Here is a 24,655-nt window from a genome sequence, read left to right on the forward strand (position 1 = left end):
TGTGTGTGTGTGTGTGTGTGTGTGTGTGTGTGTGTACATATATATATATATATATATATATATATATATATATATATATATATATATATATATATATATATATATATATATATATGGCAGGCAAGTAATCTGGGAAGCAGCATGTCTGAGCAAAGCATTAGCCAGCAGATTTCATTAGTCAGTGATTGTAGGAGCTGGTGTTGGAGTAAATTAGCAAGATTTTCCTTGCACCTTTTCCTTTATCAATGTTGTAATCGTGTGCTCAGATGCTGTAGTGATTTAACTCACTTAGATCATTGATTTTGTTCTAGTGGAAAAAACAAAGTGACCTGGTCACCTGGCAATCTGTGCTGGTTAAATTACATTACATTACATTACATCACCTGGTAATCTGTGCCGGTTTTCTGTATAATAATCCCATTCATTTCCACATTGGTTGGGCATACTGATGTGTTCCAAATTGCTTGATGTTCTACTGGGGCTAGAACATCCAGCAAAGTTCAATTTCAGGAAGTGCCCCTGCAGTTCACAAAAAGAGTCTAGATGTGTGATTATTATATATAAATAATAATAATAATCCAGAAAATCCCATTGCTATATACCCCTCCCACATATTAATGCAATGTGGTCTCCAATCTGCAACATGCGCCCACCCAGGCCAGATTTGGCATACGCAAAACTCTCCTGCTGCTCTCAGTGGAGGGAAGGGAGGGGTTGTACTGTGTGTATCTGTGTGAAGCACTGACAGGATGTACTGTGTGTATCTGTGTGAAGCACTGACAGGGAGAGAGAAAGACAGACAGCAGCCGCCGAAATTTATTGGCAAAATGCACCGGATTATTAACATTGCTTCCCACGGTCAGAAAAACGTGACAGATTTGTCGCTCGTCACTTTAGAGAAATGAAGTCGCCATGCGGGTCTAAAAAGTAGGCAAATATAGTGACAAAGTCGCCAAGTTGGCAACACTCGGGGGGCGCTCCTTGGGGAGATGGTTGTTGAGATGAACGGAGTGGGCTGGCTCAGCCGATTGGAGTTCTTCTGGGTGGATTGCGTTGGCGGGGTGCATCGGCATCACCACGCGAACTTTCCTATCTGGGCCGCCCTCGTTCTCTAGACTCCGCTTGCTGGATCGAATGCAGCTGGTGAAGGATGTGTAAGGGGAACTTTTGGTGCTGGGGAACGGCTGTTTGGGGGCTGAGATGGTCATAGGAGGAACTCTGTACGCCTTGGGGTGGGAATCCAAACCCTGCTGCATGATGGGGTATGGGAGACTGAAGAAGGAAGGCTTGGAGGAGGAGGATACTCTCTGAGAGAGAGGTTTAGAAATAGTGAAGTCTCTGGGCTCATCTGCCTCTCTACTGTCTTCGTGTGTTTGAGTCCTGTCACTGTAGTGTGATCTGTAGAGCCAGGCCTCTCTCTCCAAGCTGCTACAAAGGAAGCCCTGGCTGCCTTCACTGTCCCTGGGGTAATGGCCTCTCCTCTCTCCGCTGGAGAAGCCAGCCATCCTCTCCTGGCTGAGGCAGTTGTGAGTTTGCCTGTACAGACTGTGGAGGTGAGGGGAAAAGTAGCAGTCACCTGCATAGCTCTGGGGCTGGGCAGAGGAGACTTGGAGGAGTTTCTCCACATCCTGAGCATGGGTTCGGGGGAGGTAGGGCTGCCACAGAGGATTGACTTGGGGCTGTAGATGGTGGCTCGTTCGGCAGCCGTAAGTCTCTGAAAGCTCCCCAAGAGGGCTCCTCTCTGCTGGACCACTGGCTTGCTGGGGAGGCTTGCTGCTGTGGGTGTGCTGGATGAACGATGGCCTGAAGATGGGCGCTACCTCCTGGCTGCTGTATGTCACACACCCCAACCTCTGTCCCGCCACCACTTCTTCTCCCTTCCTCCTTTCCCTCTCCCTTTCAACCACCGATATGGCCGGGGGAGAAGGAGGAACCAGGGGAGGTGGAGGTTGAAGAGACCATGAGGTAAAGGAGAAAGGGTTGGTCTCGCACACTTGAGAGAGGAGACTCTTCTTGGCCGAGGGAGAGGGAGGAACCAGGGGAGGTGGAGGTTGAAGAGACCGTGAGGTAAAGGACAAAGGGTTGGTCTCGCACACTTGAGAGAGGAGCCTCTTCTTGGCCGGGGGAGAGGGAGGAACCAGGGGAGGTGGAGGTTGAAGAAACAGTGAGGTAAAGGACAAAGGGTTGGTCTCGCACACTTGAGAGAGGAGCCTCGTCTTGGCTGGGGGAGAGGGAGGAACCAGGGGAGGTGGAGGTTGAAGAGACAGTGAGGTAAAGGACAAAGGGTTGGTCTCGCACACTTGAGAGAGGAGCCTCTTCTTGGCTGGGGGAGAGGGAGGAACCAGGGGAGGTGGAGGTTGAAGAGACAGTGAGGTAAAGGACAAAGGGTTGGTCTCGCACACTTGAGAGAGGAGCCTCTTCTTGGCTGGGGGAGAGGGAGGAACCAGGGGAGGTGGAGGTTGAAGAGACAGTGAGGTAAAGGAGAAAGGATTGGTCTCGCACACTTGAGAGAGGAGCCTCTTCTTGGCTGGGGGAGAGGGAGGAACCAGGGGAGGTGGAGGTTGAAGAGACAGTGAGGTAAAGGAGAAAGGATTGGTCTCACACACTTGAGAGAGGAGCCTCTTCTTGGCTGGGGGAGAGGGAGGAACCAGGGGAGGTGGAGGTTGAAGAGACAGTGAGGTAAAGGAGAAAGGATTGGTCTCGCACACTTGAGAGAGGAGCCTCTTCTTGGCTGGGGGAGAGGGAGGAACCAGGGGAGGTGGAGATTGAAGAGACTGTGAGGTAAAGGACAAAGGGTTGGTCTCGCACACTTGAGAGAGGAGCCTCTTCTTGGCCAGAGGAGACATGACTACTTGGCTGGCTTTGCAGTAGGCAGCCGTCTGAGTGGGACTCTGCTCTGACTCCTCCTTGGTGATACCATAGTCTTTATCTGGGAAGGAATAGTCCACAGACTGTTGGCACATAGGCAACCCTTTCCCGACTCTCCCCCCGTGACTTTCTATCATTCTGGTGGGTTCGGCCAGAGCAACATGTCCAGCCGGTATGTTCTGGTCCGGAATGAAGTGCCCCTTAATTTGCTGCTCAGAGGTGAGTTTCATTTGGAGGCCTTCACAGATCTGCCTCCATCCAGGGTGGGGACTAGGCCCTCTATGGCAGGGTAGACCTGCATGAGGCGCTCTGCAGTGCGACTCCTCCTTCCTCAGGGTCAGATGTAACTTCTCCTCCTCCATTACAATTGGTTCATCTTTCAAACAGGCCTCTTGCTGTATGGCTGTGGAAAGCTCACAATTCTTCTCTTCCACCTTGAAGTCGTGTGATTCCTCGAAGCCTTTCACTGTCTCGTCTGTTTCCCTTTTGATCCCCTGTTTGGAATTGGCCTGCCTCTCATAAGGGAGGAGGAGACTCTCGTAGTGTCTGCGTGTAGACGTGGCCTTATTCGTGCTTCTGGGATTCCCACCTAATTCATCATATAAGTGCTTCCACTGTCTGCAAACTGTGATCAACTCATATCCTCCGAGTTTCTGAGCAGCTTGAAACATTGTCCAAAGGTTAATCTGTTTGAAGCCGAGGAAGGGGATCTTCTCTATGGGTGTATCTCTTCCTTTCATGTACTTGTAGAGCGCTACCAAGAAAGCCTGCTCCTCCGCTGTGCTCTCCTCTGATGTTTCCTCCTCTTTCCTCTCCTCCTTCTCATTCCTCTCCTCCTTTTTATCTTCTTTCTCCCTCCCGTTCCCCCTGTCTTCAGCTAGGGATTTCTTGCTGAGGCCGTCGCCTTTGGGTTTGGCCGCCAAGGTTATTTTACCGTTTGGTATCGCCACTTTACAGTTGTATTTCACCTTGTTACGAGTTTTGCTGTCTAAGCTGCAGCGGTCCTGAGCTCCTGCTGACACCTGGTTTGACCCCTGACCCTGTAAGTCCCTGCTCTGGGAGATGGACAGCTTCTTGCGCCGTCGTCCCTTCAGGTTGGGAGCTAACTTGTCACAGATGCTCTCGTTCTGCAGCAGACCAGGGTGTTCAAAGGTGTCCCGGCAGTACAGGATCCTCCTGTTCCCGTCCAGTTCGGCGATACCGCCTAGCGCCAGCACTGTGTGGTCCATGAGCAGAGAGGACGGTCGCTCCCTGAGCCGGGCAAGGACCGAGCGGTAGCGGCAGTACTGGGGGTAGCTCAGTAACAGAACCCTCCGCCCATCGTCCTCTTGGCCCAGTTCTGCCCTCTCCCTCTGGATGTCCCTGAAGTTGAGTCTGCTGGTCAGGGTGCTCTCTCGGTAGTGGTGGAGAGTTTGCTGCCTCCTGTTGCTCCCCAGCTCCCGGAGCACAGAGGGTTTGAGGGGCTCTGCCCTCAGCCCGTGGGCCCATCCTGAGAGGTCCAGCCCGTGGGCCCAACCTGAGAGGTCCAGTACCGACCACTGCACCAGGTCCTTCAGCAGCACAATCACCTTTTTGGACACTGCAATGACCTCGTGCTCTCCATGTCTTGCTGTGCGTCCCTGGGGAGTATCCTCGGGTAGGAAATACAGTTTGGAGCTTGATAAAAGTAGCTTGCTCGTTCTTTCTTCCCAGAGCAGCTGAAGCTCCGCTATGCAAATAGGATCGTCCGGTTTACATCTGACGAAGAAAAAGTCTCCGAGAGACAGAATCCTCGTTATGCCATCCTGGTTCCATTTAAAGGCTTTGTAGAATATATATGGTCCATGTGAACCGCAGGACGAGCCGACCCACTTCATTGAGTTCAGCTCCATCTCCATGTTTTCTGACCTTACTACTATAATAGGGTGGCGTTCGGCTGATGTCACTTGAGCAATTGCGATGGCATTACTCACTGATGATAACATTTATGCAGAATTGGTGATGTGGACCAGTTGCACCGGTCCTACATATAGCCTCTGCAGGGAAGGATTTATGAGATCACTGATGATGTCACAATGTCTATGACATCATCAATGATGTCATAAAACACTGATCATTCACCAGTGATGTCACTGGAGCACTCAATGATGATGTAATCAGTGATGTCACTCGAGCAATTCTTATTTCATCAGTGAGTAATGTCATCAGTGATGATGTCATCAGTGATGTCACTCAAGCAATTCCAATGTTATATAGTAGCTTTTGGTAGCCAGGAGGAAGGACGCTTTTGTTTACTTCATGGCAAGTCATCTGGCAGGCATGGCAGACAAGGTTCTATTTGAGTTTCTCCATCCTGTCCCATGTTTACAAGGAGCAGCAATCCAGCAGTGATCCAGCAAAAGGATATGCAGCTTGTATATGCAGCTTGGCCGCTGCGTGGCCTCGCCCTGGCTGCTCCTTGATGGCATACTTCAGGGATGCTGGATCACCTGTCCTGGAGCTGGCAACATACAGCTGTCCATGGCTGAAGACGGGGGTCTGAAGCCAGACTCCCACTTCTTTCAGTGTCTGCCCCTGGGACTTGATTTTGCTCTTATGACATCACTGATGACATCATCAGAGGGACTCTTATGCCATCACTGATGTCACAACTGCTTTTTATCACTGATGACATCATCACTGGGACTTTGTGTGTGTGTGCGTGCGCGTGCGCGTCCGTGTGTGTACGTGTGTGTCTGTCTTGTGTGTGTGTGTGTGTGCGTGATGTCACAATTGATCTGACATCACTGATGATGTCACAATTTATGACATCACTGATGACATCATCAGTGGAACAGAGAGAGCTCTTACTCATTTGATCCCACTGATGATGTCATCAGTGATGTCATCAGTGCCAAACTTGGGCTGTTGAAAGATGTAGTTTCTTCAAATGGGCTTGAGTTGCATAAGGTCGCCTGGTTGCTACATGACGCATGTGGTCCTGGTTTGATGTGGGCTTGTATGAGCTACTTGCATACAGTCAGTGTACTATACATGCAGTAGAATGCAACCGGCACCAGCTGCATCAGGCAAGTAGAGCCAAGTAGAGTTGACTGCTGAGTGTGAAGGGGGCCATGAGCAAAAACTTAAAGAACAGAAAAAATACATAAAATACTTCTATACTGCTCACCTGGCGTAATCCAAGTCTCCTCCACAAGCCCTGAGATGCCAAGTTTACATGAAAATACATCTGAAATATAGCCATGTATACCATATGCATTTCTATTTTTTCTTCTAGCTTGAGCACCTGGCTCCAGTGCAGATTTAAGCTAAAAGCAGGGTGTAAATGACATCTTTCCAAGTCAACTTGGCATCTCAGGGCTTGTGGAGATTTGGATTACACCAGAATGTTTTTGTTTTTTTTGCTCATGGCCCCTTCACACTTAGCAGACAGCTCTACTTACCTGATGCGGCCGGGCTCCATTTCTCCAAACTGGGACCGCGCCGGCTGCATTCTACTGCATGTAGTACTCTGACTGTATGCAAGTACCTCATACATAGTTTATAGTCCCTTTAAGTTGGATAATTATGAAGTACATCTGTAAACTTTTGGATGTTCAGGAGGCAGGTCGACAACAACCCTGTCAGAACCAACAATCAGGGTACATACATGTATGTTCTTTTTATGTTTTGTATCTATTAAATTATTTGATTGTGTGTAAAGCGACTTTGAGTATTTAGAAAAGCGCTATATAAATCCAATGTATTATTATTATTATGTATGTTCTTCAAGACAACAAGTTTACACTGCGGACTCAGCTCTCCAGTGGAAAACAGTATCTGGATGAGTACCTAGCCTCTTCGTGTGGCGTGCTAAGAGACGGCCTCCAACCTGGTCTAGACCATGGCTGACCAATTTGATGATACTTATACCAATTAGGCAAAGATTTGATGAGGGAACAATCTCTTCTATGGGTAGGGTTAGGGCTACACACCTTGAGTTGCATCCACTTCCTGTCAGAAAGGTGTTTTTTCCTTTTATTTTATTTTTATTTTTACAATCAACTCTGAATCTAATCTAATAGAATTACTGTTAAACAGATACTAGAGCAGTGTTTTTTTTTTATTATTATTTATTATTATATTTGAATGTAATGTAATTTCACATAACCTTCAACATGTATTTTCCCTCCATCCAGCTTTTTTGGCACTTCATAGGAAAGAATTTGGGCACCTGGTCTAGACAGGTGTCTCTCACAGGTGTCTCTCAAGCCATCCTGTCAATTCCAGGTAGTGATCCAGAAGTTGTGACCTGGATCCTCTCTGCTGCTCTCCGCCTTGATTCCAGAGCGATGGAGATATAAGAGTTGTGTCATCTCCATTCACTCCAATGGACCAGTTTTTTACCTGGCAATAGTTCCCCGGAAGTAAGGTTCTGGATGAAATAGTGCTGTAGAATTTGCAGCAGAATGGAACGTTTGTGATGTACTTTGAAAGGCTAAGACGTTTAAAGAATCAAATTGAATAGTATCAGCTTTATTTTATGCATTTAAACATACTTCCTGGAACATACTCCCCCTCACACACTCATACTGTAGCTACGTGAGTCGTGACTATCAAGCATTTTGGACCCCCGTTGGCACTACTCTCTCTTTAAATGACTCTGCTTGATTCCTTTTGCAAGTAGTTTCCAATGTTTCCAACAGAGGTTATTTGCCAAATGGGCTGAATGATGTTTAAACATGGTTGATTACCTCATCAGTGATGATGTCATGCGATTAGGCTGAAACTTTCAGGAAGTGTAAAGAGCACCCATGCGGGTGACCTGACGGAGCCATATTTTTTGATTAGGTAATTGCCCTAATTACCTAATGATGTGATGTCACTCGAGCAATGATGACATCATCTGGTGACATCATCACTGATGATATCATCATTGAGTGCTTGAGTGACATCACTGGTGACATCACCACATCTAAGTGATATCATCAGTGAGTTATGAGGCTTTGGAGACCTCCCACGGATCCACTAGTATTTAAAAGATGTCAAGCATCAGCTTTTTAGACACAAGTTTTATTGTAGTAACATTGATAAAATTTGATTTAATGATCCTATACAAAAAAAACACATCAATGACAAAAGCCAAAAGAATTGACACAATTTCTTGAGATTACGTTAAATGTTTCCAACCTACAGGAGCTAAACGAATAAGATGATCTAAGCAAAGACAAAACTGTACAGTAAAATACAGTCGGATTGTTCAACTAGTCCACATCATATACACACACCATTCCAAACATACACAAAACTATGTACATGTGCTTTCCATGTGATTTTACTATTTGTGTTGTTCTTCATAAAACAGACAAAGGATTACAAAATTGATAAATACAAAGTGTTTTTCCGTATGTTTTTTTTCTTCTTCAGTGCCTGAGCTCTCATAGTTTATTGTTAGATGCCTCTTCCAATCTGGGCTGAAGTTGCAGCAGGAACATGAATAGAGAGCCAAAGTCACCCTCTTCTGGTTTAGGCATATGAGCCAAGGGATTTCATCCGTTTTTTGTTTTTGCCTGGCAGCTAGCTGGCTGCCGGCCTAAATCTGGTTCTGTCTGAAGCTGACCGACAACCCTGAGGACAAAGAGTGACATCTCTGATGACATCATTCACTGATGACATCACTCGCTGATGACATAATTGTTTTTGTTACATCACTGATGACATCACTCACTAACACACATGCTGCCTGGCATATTATATAGCTGCCGGCCTAAATCTGGCTCCTTCTGAAGCTGACTGACTGACTCACAACCCTGAGGGAAAAAAATGATGTCATCAGTTGCCGGCAGCTGGCTGCCTGTTGCCAGGCAGCCAGCTGACAGATCAGTGATGTCATCAGTAACACACATGCTGCCTGGCATATAGCGTATTTGCACTTGTTTCCATAGACATTGTCAAATGCGAATTCGCCATAGCTGTGGCCAGATATGAGAATTTGTTTGATTGATTTTATTCTGGATAAAGAACAACAAAATCCAAGAGATATATACATGTGAAAGTGTGAACACTTATTTCCGACATGGTCCCTGGTCATACAGGACATACAAGTAACACATAGCATCATTATGTAAAGAAAACGGAACAGAACAGTCAAGGATAAAAGAACAGGAGATATGAATCAACATAAGTTCAAAAACTGATTTTGATTTTTCAAATAAAAATAGACTGGGTTCCCAGATTGCATTACCGCCTCCTCCTGGATGTATCTATCTACTGTTTCCCTACATTCTGTCCCTCAGTCTTGACATTGTGACATCAATGACGCACGCTCAGCCCGAGTGACATCACTGATAAAGTCAACGCACTGGTCACACTTGACATTGTGACATCACCGGCGCACAATTGCTTGAGTGAGCATGCTCAGCCCGAGTGACATCACTGATAAGGGCATGGACGTGTGTGTGTGTGTGTGTTTGATTATGTGGACCGACATTTTTTGGTGGACCAACCAAGAGTGAGTCATAGAGCTGCTGCCCAGCTATGCTGGCCGCAGCGAAAAATAGTTTGACTTGGTCAAACCAAGCAATTCAGCTATATTTAGAATCAGGAGAGACGATAGAACATTTCACTCAGACCCGGACCAAAAAAAAGAAAAAAAACACAAACTATTTTTTCATCCGCAATTTTTTTTTAACGTTTTGGTCCCAGTGAAATGTTATTATAGCCTCTCCTGATTCTAAATATAGCTGAATTGCTTGGCTTGACCAAGTAAAAATATTTTTTTATAAGCATTTCACGAAATGTCTATGGAAAAAAGAATGGCAGATGAAATCCCTTGGTTTTGTATGCCTAAACCGGAAGAGGGTGTGGCTTTGGCTCTCTAAACAGCATAGGGCTCTAATGGAAGGTCAAAGGTCATGTAGGCGGTCACACTTGCCATGATGTTGTCCAACTGTGTTGGGGGGGGGGGGGGGGTTACATGGACAAATGGGTAGCATCAGGAAGGTGCGAGGAGGACGACGGTGGGGTTCACGACAGGCCAGCTGCCCTCACGTCCACCCCTGATAGGTTAAAACACCACAAGCCCCTCCCCTTCCTCACTGCGAGTGGCTGTGTCACAGGTAGACCCGCCTCAGGTCTCCAGGTGAGGTGATGGTGTTGCACTGAGGACACAACTTCTTTGCTCCCTGAAAGAAAGACAAAACAAAGCATGTCTCTGAAGTGAGCCGTACTGAGCTGGGAAGCAGATGAGCAGCATGTTGATGAAGGGTCACTGTGGCGTTTGTGATGTTTTACCAGCGTCCGAAGCCAACACTCCTCACAGTGGACGTGCCAGCACTGGATGGAGGTGAGGGGGGTGGTGTAGGTGTCCTGCAGAGAGAGAATATAGGTGATGATTCCTTACCTGTAGTAAAGGAACATTGCCACTAGATGGCAACATGAATCTACATTTAGAGCATCTCCTTAGCAACAACACAAGAACAGGCCAGTGTCGAGCCGGTGCGTTAAAGGATTTATTGCACAAATAGTGGAGGTTTTTGTCACGGAGCAGTGATGCTGTGTGACTGTAGGCCTACACCAACAACCTCAATGACCTGTCTGAAATATCTGTCACGGAGCAGTCACCAACAACCTCAATGACCTGTCTGAAATATCTGTCACGGAGAAATAATGCTGTCTGAATGCCTACACCTACAACCTCATTTACCTGAAATATCTATCATGGTGCAGTATGCCTAGTATACCTACAACCTCATTTTCCACCAGAGCTAAGATGAGCAAAAACCTTTTTTTTATGGAAGGGGGGGGGGGGGGGGATAGGGAGACAAAAATTAATATGCTTGCAGAAAGTGCCAAAGCCAGAATTGGCCTAGCAACATAGATCTATGGTAATCTCCTATGATACAAGTAAAAATGATATACCGGTACATATATAGTAGGACTATTAAATCCATATAGGAATATTCGTTTGGACAAATTTTTAAGGATTTAAAAAAATCTTGTTCCAGCTTCTTAAATGTGAACATTTTCTGGTTTCTTTCGTCTTCTATGGCTCAGTCTTTTTTTTATATATATATTCTTCCCGATTTTTTATCCCATTTTTATCCCCCTTAGTGCTAATTTACTTTTATTTATCCTGGTTGCTACTCCACCCTCTGCCGATCTGGGGAGAGCCAAAACTGGCTCCATGCTTCCTCCGAGACATGGGCAGTTAGCCAGCCGCTTCTTTTCACCTGACAGGGGAAGCTTCACCGGTAGGACATAGCACGTGGGAGGTTCACGCTATTCCAACCGGTTCCCCTCCCTCCGAACAGGCGCCCTTAACGACCAGAGGAGGAACCACATTAGCAACCAGGATATTGCATGTTTTGGTGAAGGGGGTTCCTATATGAAGGAAACCCCCGGGAGGCACGGGGAGAACATGCAAACTCCACACAGAAAGGCCCTTTTGACGACCCCACCCGGCTATGGCTCAGTCTTCTATGATAGTGAACTGGTTATCTTTGGGTTGTGGACTGTTGGTCGGGACAAAAGAAGACATTTGAAACGACTAATCGATTAGTCAAGAAAATAATCAACAGATTAATCGATAAATGAAAATAATCGTTAGTTTTGGCATGAATATGCTGTGATTTGTCCTCTTGACTGTAATACTCACCATGCAGATGAGGCATTTGAATCTGTCCCCTTTAGACAGCTGTTTCTCCAGATCGCGGATCCGAGCTTTAAGTGCATCCAGAGTCGTCAGCGTGGAATCCTCTGAGAGTCTGCACACACGGAGGGGAGAGGGAGGGTTAGACAGACATAACAGCAGGGGAGAGGGAGGGTTAGGCAGACATAACAGCAGGGGAGAGGGAGGCTTAGACAGACATAACAGCAGAGGAGAGGGAGGGTTAGGCAGACATAACAGCAGAGGAGAGGGAGGGTTAGACAGACATAACAGCAGGGGAGAGGGAGGGTTAGACAGACATAACAGCAGAGGAGAGGGAGGGTTAGGCAGACATAACAGCAGAGGAGAGGGAGGGTTAGACAGACATAACAGCAGAGGAGAGGGAGGGTTAGGCAGACATAACAGCAGAGGAGAGGGAGGGTTAGGCAGACATAACAGCAGGGGAGAGGGAGGGTTAGACAGACATAACAGCAGGGGAGAGGGAGGGTTAGACAGACATAACAGCAGAGGAGAGGGAGGGTTAGGCAGACATAACAGCAGAGGAGAGGGAGGGTTAGACAGACATAACAGCAGAGGAGAGGGAGGCTTAGGCAGACATAACAGCAGAGGAGAGGGAGGCTTAGGCAGACATAACAGCAGAGGAGAGGGAGGGTTAGACAGACATAACAGCAGAGGAGAGGGAGGGTTAGACAGACATAACAGCAGGGGAGAGGGAGGGTTAGGCAGACATAACAGCAGAGGAGAGGGAGGCTTAGGCAGACATAACAGCAGAGGAGAGGGAGGCTTAGGCAGACATACTGTAACAGCAGAGGAGAGGGAGGGTTAGACAGACATAACAGCGGAGGAGAGGGAGGGTTAGGCAGACATAACAGCAGAGGAGAGGGAGGGTTAGACAGACATAACAGCAGAGGAGAGGGAGGGTTAGACAGACATAACAGCAGAGGAGAGGGAGGGTTAGGCAGACATAACAGCAGAGGAGAGGGAAGGTTAGGCAGACATAACAGCAGGGGAGAGGGAGGGTTAGACAGACATAACAGCAGGGGAGAGGGAGGCTTAGGCAGACATAACAGCAGAGGAGAGGGATGGTTAGGCAGACATAACAGCAGAGGAGAGGGAGGGTTAGGCAGACATAACAGCAGAGGAGAGGGAGGGTTAGGCAGACATAACAGCAGAGGAGAGGGAGGGTTAGACAGACATAACAGCAGAGGAGAGGGAGGGTTAGACAGACATAACAGCAGAGGAGAGGGAGGGTTAGGCAGACATAACAGCAGAGGAGAGGGAGGGTTAGGCAGACATAACAGCAGAGGAGAGGGAGGGTTAGACAGACACACTGGAGAGTCATTTATAAATCGAAGACAGATTAAATTATTGGCTGGCCAACATGGACAGTGAGCGTGAAATTTAGCAGCAATCACATTGCCTGCAGTCTCATTTATCATAGGTGGGGGGGGGGGCATGTGTCAGAGTCCTCACAGTTACACACACACACACACACACACACACACTTAAAAGATAGCGTAGGCTATATCAGCAAACATACTGTACGGCAAGGCAGACAGGACACAAGGCGTTAACGGTGATGAAATGTGTGCACAGTGCACGCGTCGCCCCCTATCAGCTTGATTGATGATATCATCACACTGATATAGTATTGTATTCTCCAGCGGAGCAGGTAGCCTACACAGCGGGGCAGGTAGTCCACACAGCGGGGCAGGTAGCCCACACAGCGGGGCAGGTAGCCAGATCCCACATAGGGTCGTGACCCTAAGGCTGGGAACCACTGCGTTAGAGAAACGAATAGGTCCGGTACTCATCGCTGATTGGCTGATTCACACGGGAATCTGTCATAAAATACCCAGTAAAGCCACACCTGTGATGCCGTCAATTTGCATATTAATGCCAGAAATCTAATGGAGCACGTGGGAAAGGAGTGTTTTTCTGGCAACTAAGAATTGATTGATATTTAACTGGCTGTTATTGTACTGAGCCTGGCGCTGAAAATGTTAAAAAGAAACAATTATATCACAAAAAGTCAGACAAGGTCTTAAAAGGTAAGTAGCTAATACAGATGTGTAGTGACATCCAAACTAAGACTGACCTGACAAAAAGAAAAGAAGCGCGATTTCATGTAAACAACAGTCAAGAGAATACACTGGAAATCCCAACAAGGTTGTAAGAAACGTACATCTCTAACTCTGTGTTTTTACACGTTTTGGGTAGACCAGCTATGCTGCCGTCCACCTTGGTACTCTCTCCACTGCTGGTAGATGGACTCCCTGAATAAACAAAAAACAAAACAAATGAGTAAATAAATAGATAAATGACTGAATAAATATTGTAAATTTTATATTGCAGGATTTTACTCCAAAATAACCATCAACTCATTAATGTCTATCCCAAGATCTGAAATTATAAAATTCCCCAAAGCTTTTTATTTAACCAATCAAATATTCTATTTTAAATCTATTAAAATGCATTAATTTGGAAATAGTTTGACTCACCCTCATTTGACCATTTGGGAAATTCTAGGTTTACTCTAGAATCAGGCAATGTGCTGCTACTGCAAAACACAACAAAACACATTTAAAAGCTCCATGAAGACAAAAAAAACAAGACAAATACTTCTATGATATAATTTATGAAAAATAATATATTGTATGAATAATTCATATCTAATTTTTTTGTATCCAGTGTGAATGAATGTTGGTATTAGGTGGAACACATACTTTATTGCTGTGTCCTTGGAGCGTTCTCCTGAGCAGGGGATTACATCTGTCTCTGTGTATCTGAGAACAAAGCTTAGGAAACATAGAACAGTGTGGAGCGAACAACAAGTACGCCTAACCTGTCAAATGCAGAAGAAATATTATTTTCTTTTTCAAATATTGTTTTCTTTTTCTCTTTTCTTTTCTTTTTTCGAACCTGCAACCCTCATGTTGGTAAGCAGGGAGTCTACCGCTGGCCGCTGCACTACCCAGACCAACATCGCTTTAAAAGTTAACTTAAGTCCACTATGAGCTTCAGTAGCCTATGTGCCCAGGCTAAAGGATACTGTAATACACTATGAGCTTCAGTAACTAACCCTGGCCAGGCTAAAGGATACTGCGCTCTGCCGTACTCCAGAGTGTCATCTCCATCCACGTCCAGGTCGGCATCACTGTCCCGACACTCCTTAGAGGTAGTGCTCACCAGCATCGCACCTGATGGGACATTGATAGAGAAAACTTGTTCAATAAAAGAATTCAATTCTTCTTCCAAAAGGTTACTATTAAGGTGCGTTCACACCGACCTATTCAAGTTTTTTGCTGGCATCGAGTTTACATACAAAGTCAATGCAAACGAGCGATTGAGCGTATATTCGCCCGGGAGAAAAATCACTGGCCGTCCAAGCGACAGAGAGAGACAGAGCAATAGGGTGAAAATTCGCTCGTCGCCCGAGATGAAATATCCCAACTCGAGCGAAATTTCGCTGGCATCAGTCGCTCGCTGTTCAACGCTGATTGGCTGCCGTGTGAGAGTGAGTCAAGGATCACACTGGCTTGGAACAAACCACTGGTTTATTGTGTGGCAACAAACCGCATTGACAGCTGATTGACAGGCTGACAGCTGACATGAAGTGAAGTCTGTACTACCGGTATGTGATATTTTTTTCCCCATGATGGCGAAGGCATGACCCGCCCCTCTCTGCCTCTGATTGGCTGACTGTACTCGGCTGCTCCCACCTTCTTTCCAGGCGAGCCAGAAGTATCTCAAACGTGAGCAGCAGGTGCAAAACAATCATTAAATCAACAAGCATGAGATACTTCATTATATGGAACGTTACAATTGCAAACCCTATATCTGAGTTATTTAGGCCTACTTAGCCTATTGCACAGATGTGTAATTTTTAATCATCAAATTTAATCACATTGTTGCTCTGATTAAGTAGAAGTACAGTTATTTGTGTAAAAAAAAAGACTGGTAAAGCAGAAGTACTGATTCAACTTAATTACTCAAGTAAAAGGAAAAATGTACAGGCTCTGAAATGTACTCAAGTATAAAAGTAAAAGGTTTTCTGTGCAAGGCGAATAGAAACTCACATCATATTAATATAATTCAAATAATATTCAACTTAAAAGGTCCCTTCAAAACATATTAAGATGCATAAAGACTATACTTTAATCTTCTAGTCTTAATTGCTATGACCCACTAGCTCAGAGAGATGGATTGCAGTCTAGCAGTTTGGTGCTTGTGGGTTTGAGCCTCAGTGACTTTTGAGGTTGTGGGTTCGATCCTCAGTCAGTTTTGAATGTCGACAGCCAGAGGAAAGAGTCATTTAAAGCCCTGAGAAAACCTCATTCAATCAGTCTGACTTGGTGGCACAGAGAGTAGGCTTGCTGCCTGGCAATATTGAGACCTCAGCCACTTTTGCGGTCGTGGGTTCGAGCCTCAGTCAGTTTTGAATGGTGACAGGCAGAGGGAAGAGACAAGAGCGCCCGGAGAAGAGCTGTGATTGTGAAGGGTGGCTGGTGGTGTGAAGGAATAATACACACAGAGACACCGGGGCCAGAGGTTGTGGGTTCTAATCCCGTTCAGCTGGCACTACCTGGATCTAAGGGGGGGGATGTTCTCCCCCCCTGACCTCTGCAGAGACATGAGCTGAGGGTTATGAGACAGAAGACCACAGAGAGCTGAAATTTTACTGACATCGGAAGTATAACCTTTGTGATTGTAGGATGTGGTTTGTTGCCGCTAGGTGTAAAAAAAACTTTTTGAAAAACTGCTCTAGACTCAGTATATGACATGTCTGGATCTCTTTGCAGTCTGTCCAGTGTCCATTTCTGTGGATCTGTAGGGGGCGCTGTGTCGCTCTGTGTATCTGCCTGTAGGAGGCACTACGCTGGTGACGTTAAAGACAGGGCAGTGCTGTAATATGTCTCCTCCATAGGGAATCGAACCAACAGTCAACCTGTCAGACAGAGACAGTGACACAGCCGCTCAGCCGACTGAGCTATGAGCTGTTGGGAGTTAACCTTCTGATTTATACACACTGTATTAACACTGACAATAACACAGCATAAAGAGTGAGACAGGTGAGATTTGTACCAGTGAGTTGAGCTAGAGTCAGGGACTGACTAGTCTCCTTCATCAGCTTATTTCTATCAGTGTTCAAACTACTGGTGATGATAAAGAAGGATCACTGCTGCAGCTTATAATGTGAGTACTTTTTAAGAAATTGCCTAAGGCTGGGATTGAACCAATAACCTTTGCATATCACACAACATTCACATGTTTATCTGAGTGAGCTGTAATCCACTTTCTCTTAAAGGATTTTTTGTTTTAACCTGGATCCGTCTCCTCACATTAATTATTATCTGACGACTCACCCAGTGTTCTACGCAGCGTTTTTGTGCCTCCTACGCATTGTTTGGAGATCAATAGTGTCCATGCCAGTCCTAGAATTGAGCTCCGTCGGGGCCACATGGAAGCGTGCTGTTCCTCCATTTAAATAGACAGTTTTATTCCCGTTTTCGACCCATATCGTCATTATAAAGAAACATCAGACTGCCAATCTCCCCCGGGCTATTTCCAGCGGTATTTACAGGCATCCCATTTCCTAATTTCGGGTCAGTGTCACCAACTCTCGTCAAGTCAGTCCACAGGCAAGCCGGCAGGAAAGTCTCGCGGGACTTGACGAGAGTTGGTGACACTGACCCGAAATGAGGAAATGGGATCCATGTAAAGACTGCTGTAAATAGCCCGGGGGTGAATAGCAGTCTGATGTTTCTTTAGGCGTCATATAATGACGATATGGGTTGAACACGGGAAGAAAACTGTCTATTTACATGGAAGAAGAGCACGCTGCCATGTGGCCCCGACGGAGCGCATTCAAGGACTGGCTTGGAGTACTATTTCGATCACAACAACGCCTACGACGGTCCAAATCGCTGCAGAGAACACTGGGTGAGTCGTCAGATAATAATTAATGTGAGGAGAGGGCTCCAGGTTAAAAAAAAACTAAATTCTCCTTTAAGCTTTTATCATATTTAGTCAACCTCATCCTGATTTTATTTAGTCAAGTTTTCATCAACTAAGTGTCTAAGTATATTCATCTCATCTTAGTCAAAGAAAACTGTAACTATTCATTAGAATTTCCAAACTTATTGTAAAGATATATTAATTTGTTATTCTGGAATTGTTTTAAGGTTTGAAAGTGCAATACAGACACAGATGTTTAATTTCTTCTTCTCTTCTGATTGGATCTCTTCCCAATTCGTCCCTCCCTAACATTTTTAGTCTAGTTTTCACCAGTGAAAATAGGTAGTCGACTAACATTTTTCCACACCACCAGCTCCCCTTCACACTCACAGCTCTTCTCTGGGCGCTTTTATCTCTTTCCTCTGGCTGTCACCATTCAAAACTGACCGAGGCTCGAACCCACAACCTCAAAACTGACTCAATAATGCAGAGCAGCAAGCCAACTCTCTATGCCACCAGGTCAGACTACTTAAGACAGGTTTTCTCAGGGCTTTTCACTCTTTCCTCTTGCTTTCACCATTCAAAATTGACCAAGGATCAAACCCACGACCTACATATTGCGGTGCAGCAAGCCAACACTCCGTGCCAGCAGGTCAGAGTACTTAATACAGGTTTTCTCAGGGCTGACTGAGGCTCGAACCCACAAGCTCCAAACTGCGAGACAGCAATCCAACCGTTTCAGTATCAGAGTTTTTCATCTGGCTGTTGAATTTCAAAATTCACTGATTGTGGTGGTGGAGCGGGAATCAGACGTGCCACGAGCATGTTCCCACATCTCTATGTGGTGGAAAAGCCCATGGCACCACCAGCTCTCTCTTTCCTCTGGCTGTCCCCATTCAAAACTGACCGAGGCTCGAACCGACGACCTCTAAACTGACTCAATAATGCGGAGCAGCAAGCTAAATCTCTATGCCACCAGGTCAGACTACTTAAGAGGGCTTTTCACTGTTTCCTTTGCTATTCAAAACTGACTGATGCTTGAACCCACATTGTTTGTTTGTCTGTCTCTGTCGTCTCATGCTCTCAGCTTTCACACTTATTTGCATTATGTGCAACTTTTTTGTGGGGAAAAATTACACCAATTATTAATCAAATATAACCTTTATGCATCTTAAAAGATGTTTTGAAGGGATCTTTTAAGTTTAATAGTATTTGAATTATATTAATGACGTGAGTTTCTATTCACCTTGCACAGAAAATACTTTATACTTGAGTATATTTCAGAGCCTTTACTTTTTTACTTTTACTTGTGTATATAAGTTGAATCAGTACTTCTACTTTTTTTTCCTTTTTTTACACAAGTAACTGTACTTCTACTTAAGTAAAGAATGTGTGTACTTTTCCCATCTCTGCACCCCACTGAAGAAGATCACCCAGACGGATACCTCCATGGCTCATACACACACACACGCACACGCACACGCACACGCACACGCACACGCACGCACACACACACACACACACACACACACACACACACACACACACACACACACACACACACACACACACACATGAAAAAAGCACATTTGCACACATACACACCAACCAACTACTTTATGCTTACCTTTGAACCCGCTCAGTATAGATGTCATCTGTATCCTTCTCCTCTCATTCCACTCATCCTCCAAAGGTACCAGGTCCACAGGACCCTCCTACCCCATACACACACACACACACACACGCACGCACGCACGCACACGCACACGCACACACACACACACACACACGCACGCGCACACGCACACACACACACACACACACACACACACACACACACACACACACACGAGTATGTCAATTTACAATAAAACATGCCATGGAATTAACAACAATACCAGCTGTCATTGTCAGAGTGAGAAAGACAAAGTGAAGGTACCTGTCCTTCCTCTGGTTTCCTCCTCTTCAGCTTGTTAATCCTGACTGTGGACAGACAGGAAGTGACAGGGTCAAGACAAACAGGAAACATCAATATGATGGAGATTTACTTCAAATGACAGCTGTGCTGCATTTTGGAGTCATAAATAGTGAAAGCACTAGTAAATGCATTGCAATAGAGTGTGTGCAGTATGTTGAGTTATCCGCACTAGATGCAGCAATAAATAAATGTACCCACAGGTATGGTAAATGGCCTGCATTTATATAGCGCTTTTATCCAAAGCACTTTATAGTCAGTTGGTACATTCACCCATTCATACACCGACGGTGGCAGGTTACCACGCAGGGTGCTGGCACACCAACGGGAGCAATTTGGGGTTTAGTATCTTGCCCAGGAACACTTCGACATGCAGACTGGAGGAGCCGGGAATCGAACCACCGACCTCTTTTATCCAAAGCGATTAATGGACGACCCGCTCTACCTCCTGAGCTACAGCCGCTACAGGTTTTGCAATGCTAATGTTGCTTTATTTCACAGTTGATATTATTCCCTCCTGCTGAACCAGGAACTGATGATGGTCTACTGACTGAAAATAATCGGATTGTTCGCTAGCATCACATCACTACTCCCCCCCGACCTCTGCAGAGATATGAGCAGAGGGCTATGAGAGAGAAAACCATAGAGAGCGGAACTTTTTCTGATCCATGTCCACTGTCAAGGCTATTCCATCTCCAAGGACCATGTGCTAAACTGAGGGACTGCTGGTTACACTTCAAGCCTTGGACCAGAGGGAGATGTTTCAAGGTTGTAGTTGATTGAAAAAGCATGACATCAAATGATGACAACGGTTTAAATAAATGGCAAAGCAGGACAACAATTTAACTAAACAAAGGTCATCTAATAAATCTCAATCTCAGGAATGAAAACACCAAAGCAGCATCTCAGCAGACAAAGAACAAACAGACCTGAGGCCTAATCACAGCCTGTTAAGTGTTCAGGTGTGGCTGGTTGGACTGAGGCTAAGGGCTTTTAGACACTTAACAAAAACCTTTTCCTAGTGGCAAATACATAAGAAGTTACCCTGTTCCAGCTGTCAAACCACCTGGCCTAATGGACAAGGTGTCTGATTCTGGATCACAAGACTGAGGATTTGAGTCCCTTTGTGGTAAACTTTCTAGTTCAGCAATTCCAGAAGTTTCTTTTAGAACAGCAGGCATTATAACTGATTGGTAGTTGTCAGTTTCTAACCACATATAATCTGTCGAGATGCATTTGAACTAATTTCACGCGGTATCGAGAGATGGGAAAAGTACACACATTCTTTACTTAAGTAGAAGTACAGTTAATTATGTAAAAAATACTAAAAGTAAAAGTAAAAGTAGAACTACTGATTAAACTTAATTACTCAAGTAAAAGTAAAAAAGTACAGACTCTGAAATGTACTCAAAAGGATAAAAGTAAAAAGTATTTGTATTTCTACCAGCTGTTTCTGTGCAAAGCTAATAGAAACTCATATCATATTAATATAATTCAAAGACTATTAAACTTAAAATATCCTCTCCAAGATGTATAAAGACTATACTTTGATTAATAATTTGTGTGATATGGTTTTTCCACGAAAAAGGTGCACATAATGCGTAAAAGCTGGGGGAGCGCGAGACGAGAGAGACAAACAACGTTGCATCATATTTGTCTGTCATGCATTAAAACCTAAAACTAAATAAAATAAATATTCAGTAAAGTACAGATACCTGATAATCCTACTCAAGTACAGTAACCAAGTATTTGTACTTAGTTACTTCCCATCTCAATGTAATAATCACACTATTTGTGTTTCAGAGTTTAAGAGAGTTTGAGCCAAATTCACCATGTGGGTGTGGACATATCCTTGCTTTCTTATATAATACTGTAGAAACTTCAGAGCCAGGTGCAGCCTGGAGCACAGTCATACTGTAGATCCAGGAGGTACAGGTGTGGGTTGCTTCTCCCTATACGCCGCACAGCTTTGGGGCAAAAAGTTCCCATAGCTCCTTCAGATTTCCCTAGCTGTCACTCCACCCTCCTCCACCCACCTTCCTCCCATAGACGCTGATATAAAAGTGAACACGGCAGAACAGCGCCTGCACCTCCACCTCCTCTCCCTCTCGCTGACTGACTGCACATTGCATAAGGGGACATTAAGTTTTAGGGCCCTCTAATACGTGCTGGGTGACAGTGGCCCCCAGGGGGGGGGGGGGGGGGGGGGGACAGGGAGCGGGCGGCCGTGACCCCCGCGCCACCCACATCCCAGCCAACGTAATGGTTAAGAAGACGGTCGTAGACGAGGAGGAGCTCATCAAACAGAGTAGAGAGAGAGAGGGGGAGTTTGATTAACCAACAGAGGAGACCCCTCTCTCTTTCCTCCCTGACATGTATTTAGGAGCTCATTATAATCGCCTGTTATAAAGCCCAATAAAGTGTAACAGAGCCGGACAGCTCTGGCAGTTTGAAGAGTCAGCTAAGAGCCAGAGACTGGAGATGGTGATAATAACCAGCCACAGCTCTGAGTAGGCTGTGTAGGCCTACAGGTTTAATATCAGTGCAGGGACACTGAGCTGATGATGCTAGGACAGGAGGTCTGTGAAAGGCTGATGCTGAATGGAATTTAACAGCCAAAAAGAATAATGAGCCATCTTGAGATCAAAAAGCATGAGACAGGAGTGAAGGAAGTCGTCTCAAATGAACGTATTTAGCCTACATAATATCTGTATTTAGCCTACATAATATGAATGTATTTAGCCTACATAATATATGAATGTATTTAGCCTACATAATATATGAATGTATTTAGCCTACATAATATGAATGTATTTAGCCTACATAATATGAATGTATTTAGCCTACATAATATCTTTGCAAAGAGATGCACCCTTGCATATTCACGGATGGAGGTTTACATGAAAATCGACAGACAGTCAATGATACTTATAGAGATACGATACTATACTATACTATAGTATACTATACTATACTATACTATACTATACTATACTATACTATACTATACACATGAGATTATATCTGTTTTGACTTCCATTCTGAAGGCAGCAAAAACAAGAGGGCATGTGATTCTGTAGACAGTGGAACAGAGTGGGGGAGCCTGAAAAATTGGTCATAGGTCGCTGTGTGTCTGGGTGTGTGCATTTATGCCTTAATAACTATGTGTAACTGCATTAAACTATTGATTATGTAAATAAAGCTAATGTAACTTACATTTTCTCTGTCAAAGGGGTAGCAAGTATATGCAATCGTGCACAAATCAAGATAAAAGTTTTTTTTTTCAAAGAAAATGTTTTTCACTTTTTTTTTCCACATTACGCAAGTTTAGATGTTGAAGTACACACTAAAATGATAACAAACCGTTTTAGGATCACTACTTATAATTTTTTTAATATATATTTTTTGCAACTTTCAGGGTGATTTTCTCTGAATGTTGCTTTTAGGAGTGCAAACATTCAAATAAATAAGCATATCTTCTACTATTTTCAGATTTCAATGTATGACATGTCATGTGAAAGCTCACAATATGCACTTTCATAATCTGTAAAAAAAAAAATACCCTTTTTCCCCAAAACACCAGACCCTGTCATATTACAGGACTATTTTAAAAACTCGTCTTCAAAATGCTATCCATGTTTGGTGGGGAATGGGGGGGGGGGGGGGGGATGGGTGGCATTGCCCGAAGAAATTTAGATATTTATTCTATTAATTTGTAAAATATCTTGTCAACCAAATAATGAAGCTTCCTACTGACAGTAGCCTACCATTGTTTAAATGTTGACTTCCTTTGCCTTATTGGTGAGGCAGCTTCATGCTATTTGAGGGTGGAACTGGGCAATATGATCACAATCATAATAGAAAATAATGTCAATATTGATATATAAATATATCTGCTAACATGCAAAATCACGTGGAAAAACTAGTGGATGTTCTACACTTTGAACTACATGCATCATGGTAACATTGAACTGCATGGTAATTAACCTAAATTACAACTAAAAGTTAAATGGTAATATTTGGGGACTCACACTGCCAGCCAATCAGAGTAATAGCTTTTTCGTGCTACTAGAAATTCCTAAAATACTAAAAATATTTATAAATATGTTTTACTTGAAGAACTTCACAGGTGTGTTTCATTGACTCAATATTGTAGGGAGAAATAAAATGGGCTCAAATCCAGGACGTGGCCACTCAAGCGTATGGTGAGGCTTCATCAAGTGAGTGTGGGGATGCTTGGTGCTTCTCATGCGTCTTACCAGCTTGTGAGCAGTCTAGGTGGCCTCCTGCGCTGTGGGGGCGTAATGGGGCGGATTTGACGTAGCACCTGCACCAGCAGAGGTCATCGACTGTTAACATATCAAGAGGTCAAAAGTTGAAAGGGTTAATAGCTCCTCTGCTCGTGTGGGCGCTAGGTCAGGGGAGGCGGTGTGGGAAAGGGGAGATATCTCAATGACTGGGTGGTGGGGGGGGGGGGTCCACATCGGTGTGAACAGAAGAAGCTAAAATATGAGACTCCTCACTCCATGAATGAATGTGTTTTGTTTTGTTCATTTAATATGATTTAAAAAAGGTAAATTCTGTGAACTCTCTGGACAGCAATGAAACGCAATGAAACAACAGTTCAACGTCAAGTAAAATGTGCGTGAAGCAGCGTCAACATACCATTTAGTCGTGTGTGTCTGTTCGCTCTCACACGGAGGAAAGTCTGTGGAAAACACAAAGATATTACAACAGTGGTTCACAAACTTTCTTTTTCTTTTGCTGGGGACCCACTTTAAAAAAATTATAAACCATCGCAACCTCATTCACAATAGGCCTTCTCTATAAATCACGAGAAGAGATAATTTGTGCATAAATGAATGTTCCTGACCGTTTTTATCACCTGTCTTGAATAGGTCAACCAGCCAGTTCAAATTGATGTCTCACAACTTCCTTTTATGCACGTCATTGAAAACAATATATACACAAATACTTTATAAATTAGACTAAATTAATGCATTTAGGCTGAGTTACCAGGCTGTCTCATTGTTTTTATTGCCTCTCAGTAAAACAATATATACATTTTAAATAAAAAAAAACTGTGGAAGAAATTCTGCAAATTTATTTGGTGACCCAAATAAAACCTGCGTCCCAACCCAGCCTTTGGGAATGATTATTAATATGAATAATTATTATTAAAATGCCTTTTACCCCCATTTTCTTTTCTTTTTTACATCTTGACGTAT

At 44.5% G+C, this 24,655-nt stretch overlaps 2 protein-coding genes across 2 annotated transcripts in view; both read right to left on the reverse strand.

The window, feature by feature from the left end:
• Positions 1-920: 920 nt before the first annotated feature.
• LOC310786169 (AT-rich interactive domain-containing protein 5B-like) lies at positions 921-4,739 on the reverse strand (the record flags this gene model as incomplete). Its single annotated transcript, XM_083647342.1, has 2 exons — positions 921-1,994; positions 2,811-4,739. 2 exons carry the CDS (start codon positions 4,737-4,739, stop codon positions 921-923), a joined length of 3,003 nt encoding a protein of 1,000 aa, XP_083503468.1.
• A 5,199-nt stretch (positions 4,740-9,938) lies between these two features.
• Positions 9,939-24,655, reverse strand: part of rnf220b (ring finger protein 220b) — a gene marked incomplete at both ends in the record, with an annotated part of 45,152 nt that continues 30,435 nt past the window's right edge. Inside the window, 11 exons of the mRNA XM_083648214.1 lie at positions 9,939-10,010; positions 10,120-10,194; positions 11,483-11,591; positions 13,680-13,770; positions 13,996-14,054; positions 14,221-14,280; positions 14,598-14,694; positions 19,080-19,167; positions 19,392-19,435; positions 23,687-23,776; positions 24,093-24,135. Of these exons, the coding sequence (XP_083504340.1) occupies positions 9,939-10,010; positions 10,120-10,194; positions 11,483-11,591; positions 13,680-13,770; positions 13,996-14,054; positions 14,221-14,280; positions 14,598-14,694; positions 19,080-19,167; positions 19,392-19,435; positions 23,687-23,776; positions 24,093-24,135 (828 nt within the window). The remainder of the gene's footprint in view (positions 10,011-10,119; positions 10,195-11,482; positions 11,592-13,679; positions 13,771-13,995; positions 14,055-14,220; positions 14,281-14,597; positions 14,695-19,079; positions 19,168-19,391; positions 19,436-23,686; positions 23,777-24,092; positions 24,136-24,655) is intronic.

The sequence above is a fragment of the Poromitra crassiceps genome, assembly GCF_964638095.1.
Source record: "Poromitra crassiceps genome assembly, chromosome: 12".
Lineage (NCBI taxonomy): Eukaryota > Metazoa > Chordata > Actinopteri > Beryciformes > Melamphaidae > Poromitra > Poromitra crassiceps.